The sequence below is a fragment of the Caretta caretta genome, chromosome 5, assembly GCF_965140235.1.
Source record: "Caretta caretta isolate rCarCar2 chromosome 5, rCarCar1.hap1, whole genome shotgun sequence".
NCBI classification, from domain to species: domain Eukaryota; kingdom Metazoa; phylum Chordata; order Testudines; family Cheloniidae; genus Caretta; species Caretta caretta.
The window spans coordinates 61,961,671-61,967,670 of NC_134210.1; the positions used below are offsets into that span (position 1 = coordinate 61,961,671).

The 6,000-nt window shown below is 41.7% G+C and overlaps 1 protein-coding gene across 3 annotated transcripts in view; it reads left to right on the plus strand.

Annotated features, from left to right (window-relative positions):
• ARSK (arylsulfatase family member K) overlaps window positions 1-6,000 on the plus strand; it is a 59,743-nt gene extending 53,743 nt beyond the window's left edge. For 2 of the 3 annotated variants that reach the window (XM_048850605.2, XM_048850603.2), the window contains 2 exons: window positions 4,559-4,783; window positions 5,333-6,000. In XM_048850605.2, the coding sequence (XP_048706562.2) occupies window positions 4,559-4,783; window positions 5,333-5,613 (506 nt within the window). In that variant the 3' untranslated portion in view covers window positions 5,614-6,000. The remainder of the gene's footprint in view (window positions 1-4,558; window positions 4,784-5,332) is intronic. The other variant, XM_048850606.2, reaches the window with a different exon arrangement.

The window sequence follows — 6,000 nt, forward strand, 5'->3', positions numbered from 1 at the left end:
AGTCTCTCAATCCTATGACCAGTCCCCTGTGTCATCCATTTCCACGATATGGTGCTTTTTGTAACATAGGAACCTATTCAATAGGGATTAGACTATGACACGTAGACCTTCAAAACAGCCTTCAAATTATAACTTTTCAGTCACTTTCACCTTGATTCAAATTCTAACTTGGGACTGTGGAGGAATTGACTCACTGCTGGCATGCCCCCTCATGGCTGGACATGGTATAGTTGATCTGTCATACAGTGACGCCCTGCCAATGGCTGCTTCAGCCCTGTGGTGGTCTCTCTTGCGACTCAGCCCTGTGGCCAGGTCACACTTTAGTCCCGCTCCTTCTAGGGAACAGAACAAACAGTCCAATGTCCACATGAAGGTCTTTGGCCCTGATTCTGGGCCCCATGGTCCTCACATTGTTCTCCCAAGGCTCTCCGTCATCATGTCCCCTACTCAGGGACTTCATGCCATCTTCCCTAGTAGTTGTTTTGAAAACCCACAGTGCTGGGTTCCAGTCCAGATACCCTACACCTGCGGTCAAGATCTGCTCCCAGACTTCCTGCTGCTTCCTCCCTACACTTACCACATCCTCTTTTTTTAGGGTGTCTCCCCACAACCTCTCTAAGTTCATCCTTCTTTTGGGACCTAGATTTGCAAGGCTTTCTCCCTTGGAATCCCCCCAACAAAATCTCAAACAAAGTACCAATTTAAATCAACTTCTGCCCTCCTCTGGCTTAATCCGTCATCCCTCTTATATTTCCCTTATTATTGCCTCACTGAATGCATCCCAGGAAGTCCCAATCCTGCCCTTTTATCAGGACTTACCACTGGAGCTTGCTGCTCCATGTCTCTTCTAGCCTCCTGCCAGACTTCCCTATTCCAGCTTTCCCCATGGTCTTCCTACTTTACCCTCTCAGTCTCTCCACTCTAGAGTCCTAGAGAATGACTGCAGAGTTTCTGTCTGCAGCCCCCTTCTGGTCGGTATTTCCTTTATTTGTAGTCATCTCTCAACTCCTTTCCTAGCTGGACTTCAGACATATTTAGGCCTGGTCCACAACCCAGATGCAGCCAGATGGCTTAATTGTCCTCTCAGACCAACATCAGCCCTTTCAGAGCCAGGATAGGATATATACCACCTTAGGGACTGGATGTAAAAGAGCCTGTGTTCCAGATTTTGATCCCAAAAATATATTAACAGATTTTAAATCCCTCCCTTCTTGGTTGTGTCTGTCACTCCCTCCAAATAATTTATTGATCCAAGTGTTTTAAAATCCTTCCTTTTCAGTCTTTCTTCTTGAAGTTTGTATTTTTAAAGCTCTCTCCTTCCTGTTCTCTGACTCTACTTCTGCCAATTCCTCCTTCCTGTAATCAGTATGTCAAAAATAGAAACATAAATGAAGTAGAATTAAATTATTCAGGTGACTAAGAAAAAAAATAAGGAAGAAGCATCTCAGTCATCTTTTAACCTTTCCTTTCTGGCAAGTGATGAAACAACCCATGCGTCTTTGGCCATTACAAATGTAATTGCTTGGCTTATATGGTCACAAGGAAATATACTCTCTTCTCGAGATACCATCTTATCTAAATACTTCGTTTTCTGAGAAATTGGAGATTCACTCCTTGCCTGTCTGACTGATTTGAGGGTAAATTGCCCTCAGTACAGGATGGTACAGAAGGTCTTGAGTGACCCTGGCAGAAACTCTGTGTTAGGCATAATTTCCCTAAGATTTGAACTTTAGTTCCATCCTTTAACAGGGTGGGACATGCACTTCCCTCCAGGTGGCCTCAGCTTTGCTGGTCAGCATGGAGGTGGTTTGAGGGGTGTGGCCCAGCCCCATGGGGGAGGCTACAGCTATTGAAGATGTTAGCCTTGAACACTTCTTGATCTTAAAGGAATGCAGTGATTACAGTTCCCACTCCTTGCACAGAAGTGTAAGGCAGCAGGGCTTATATCCCTTGTGCACTCATTTAGGGCTGGGCATAGTCTGGCCCAAAGACTGTCGGTTACTGGTTTACAAAGATACCACTTTTCTTCCTACTGCTAAGTCCTACTGCTGCCTCCATGAAGCCGCCTGTTTACCATAGCAGGATGCAGATCTATAGACTGATGCACAGCCTACAGAAGCAATTTAACAAAGCTAGGAGAGGAGAAGAAAGATGTTAGATGCTAATAAGAAAAAAAAGTCACCAGTATGGGCTATATACATACAGTAAGTGCCATTAGCAAATGAAGTGACTACTCCATGTACCTGCAATAACCTGTGCATAAAACAGGAGATACACTACTGCAGGCCACTGTGAAATGGAAAACACAGAGTTATTAATGACACATAGTATACTGTGTTTGGGGGTATGATAAAAATAGTACTACATTCTTAATAGACACTTTGGTGTTTAGATAGCATGGGTGATATGGGTGCCTCCTAGAGTATCAATGCATCTTTGCGCACTCCTAATCTAGGCCTGCTCTGGTGGCTGGAGAGTCCCCTAGTATAACTTAGCTCTTGTGGGGAAGCCTGAGTTATGGCAGCCAACCTGGACTGCACCCTGCCCAGAATCCCTTTTGCACCATGTGCTGTTATATTGCTTCCCAGGGTTATGACTCTGAGGCACCTAACTACTACTTGCCCTTGGTGTGAAGCAGTCTTGTCTGTGCCTGCTGAAACCAGCAGCCTCTGGCAGCACAAGCACTGACTTCCAAGCCTCTGCAGGCCTTACTTTCTCTGTGCAGGTAGTGATAGGCACACACCAACCACTTAGTTTCAGAGCACTCCTCGCAGTATCAAGGCCCTTAATCCACTGAATACTCACTCACAGAATTACCAGGCTCACAGCTCCCAAAGGAACAGTACACATCATCTTGTAACATGCAACCCTGGATCACCACTTCGGTTGATATCACAGCACTTAAACTTATTCTTGTTTTCACTATAAATATATCTATTATAAAAAAAACAGAGATTCAAGTGATAGTGAAAAGAAAAGGAGTACTTGTGGCACCTTAGAGACTAACCAATTTATTTGAGCATAAGCCTTCGTGAGCTACAGCTCACTTCTGTGTGGCACCTTAGAGACTAACCAATTTATTTGAGCATAAGCTTTCGTGAGCTACAGCTCACTTCAGAAGTGAGCTGTAGCTCACGAAAGCTTATGCTCAAATAAATTGGTTAGTCTCTAAGGTGCCACAAGTACTCCTTTTCTTTTTGCGAATACAGACTAACACGGCTGCTACTCTGAAACAAGTGATAGTGAGTAAGAGAATTAGAAACAAATAACATATTAAACAAAATTATAACACCCTGCAGAGTGTATAACTAACAGATTAATTTCTTGTCTAAAGATGCTTGTCTCACCTAAAGTTCTCTCCAGTGTTTTCAACCAAGTCTGGTTGAGACCCTTTTTCATGAAGCAAAACTGCTGTCCTTTTTCTTCCTCAGTAAATTGTGCCCAGGCATCTCCTTGTCCCTACCAAAATACTCAGGCAAATGTTTGAAGAACAGCTCTGGATAGGGTTCTTCCACCCCATTTTTTCTCTTCCTGTTAGTTTCTTTCTCAAATCCCCACAATTCTTCATTTGTATTCAGTTCAGACTGGTGATAGGAAACCCACTGTGAATCAGACAGTACTTAATTTACATGTAAACAAATGGATAAACATCTCCTCTCTGACAGGAAGCCTGTTTTTCACCTTTGCTCGTGACCAGTCCCTAGCCACAGACATTAAGAAGACATTTTCCATATATATGTATACACACAACTCCTTACATAGTATCTGTACATACATTTCACAATGATACTGAGTGACACCAACTTTTATTCAAGATCTTGCATTACACTGTTTTGCTGAGCTATAATGTAAATACCAGAGGGAGGAGATCCTGTAACCCCTATGTGCCCCTTGTCAGTTGGCACTAAGAGGTTCCTGAGTCAAAGCTGTGGCCCTACCCTTGAGAGACCCCTTTTGCTCCCCACCCAACTTCCAGCATGGGATTGCAAGGAGATGGGTGACCTTGGGTGAATCACTTCAGCTCTCTGTGCCTCCGTTTTCTCATCTGTAAAATGGGAGTAGTGATACTGACCCTTTGTAAATAATTTAATTTACTGCTGAAAAGCACGATATAAAAGCTAAATAATATTAATGCAGTGCCTGGGCCAAGTGAATCCTCCCCCAATCCCATATGGAGTTTTTAGGGCCCCTTTACGTTGCTCTGGTCTTTTCATATGGCATAAAGGGACCAGAGTGTTCGTGGATATCACCTCAGACGTACAAAGACAAAAGAGCATGACATGAACTGCAATACGGGCCCTCTAAGATGGAATTCACATTGCTGTGACAACCATATTTTAGAATTTCCTTGCTTGTTGTTTTATGCCTCAATAATCTTCCTTTTAGTGAACCTCTGTGTTTCTGTTTCCTAACAGGAAGTATAATTAGAGGGCATGGTTTAACACACTAGTATGGTCACTGTTCAGATAACTAATAATTTAGTGTTTTGATATAACGTTCATTATCATTACTAGAGTTAATTAAAAGAAGGCTTAACTATGTTTATATCTTTGTTCAGATATAGCTAGAATTCCTATCCCGCAGAATCTCAGTGGATATTCCTTGATACCATTGTTGGCTGAAATGGCAGAAGATGAAGTTTCATCCAGAAGGCTGCACCCCCCATGGGTCCTGAGTGAATTCCATGGATGTAATGTGAATTCTTCCACCTATATGCTTCGAACTGACAAATGGAAATATATAGCATATTCAGATGGGCATTCAGTACCTTCTCAGCTCTTTGGTATACTAACCACGTTTCTTCACTAGATATTTTTAGGTTTCAGAGTAGCAGCCATGTTAGTCTGTATCCGTAAAAAGAAAAGGAGTACTTGTGGCACCTTAGGGACTAACAAATTTATTAGAGCATAAGCTTTCGTGAGCTACAGCTCACTTCATCGGATGCATACTGTGGAAAGTATAGTGGGGACATTTTATATACACAGAGAACATGGAACAATGGATGTTACTATACAGACTGTAACAAGAGTGATCAGGAAAGGTGAGCTATTATCAGCAGGAGAGCGGGGTGGGGTAGAGGGGGGAACCTTTTGTAGTGATAACCAAGGTGAGCCATTTCCAGCATTTTACAAGAACAGTAGTGGGGAAGGTTCCCCCGCCCCTTCCCCCTGCTCTCCTGCTGGTAATAGCTCACCTTTCCTGATCTAATAAATTTGTTAGTCTCTAAGGTGCCACAAGTACTCCTTTTCTTTTTATAGATATTTTTAATGGTTCTGTTTTTACCAAATCATATCTTGGCAAATTGCGCTTAACTGGTTTTTGTTTGTTATAGATCTGTCTGCTGATCCAGATGAACTAACAAACATAGCTACAACATTTCCAGAAGTCACACATTTCTTGGACAAAAAGCTTCGCTCCATAGTAAACTATCCAAGAATCTCTGCCTCTGTGCACAAGTACAACAAGAAGCAATTTATCAACTGGAAACAAAGTTTGGGACAGAATTATTCCAACGTTATAGCTAATCTCAGATGGCATCAGGACTGGTTAAAAGAACCAAGAAAGTATAAAGATGCAATTCACAGATGGCTCCAAATGAACACTAATGAATAAAGTAACTGCAACAAGGGATTATTGACTGCCCTTATAGTAACAATTTTTATTAAATGAGCGCAAGGAACGCACTCAGGAAATGAAAATATGCAGTTGTAATTGCAACACTATTTGTTTGCTAATTTAAAATAGCAATCCATGAAAATAAAGCTCGCACAAGCTTTATATCCTTGTTAGCAAGTTAAATGTTTGTTATATAACTGACCATGATACCAAACCTAGCTCCCATCATGTAAAATTTAATATCTGTGGGGGTTAATCAATTTTTAAGAATACATGGGAAGGAAGTACACATACATCAAAATTGCTTTCTATAAAATACTGTGTATTAAGAAAATACCAAATGTATTAGCCAATTAATATTTAAGCAATAAAATGCAAAGCAGA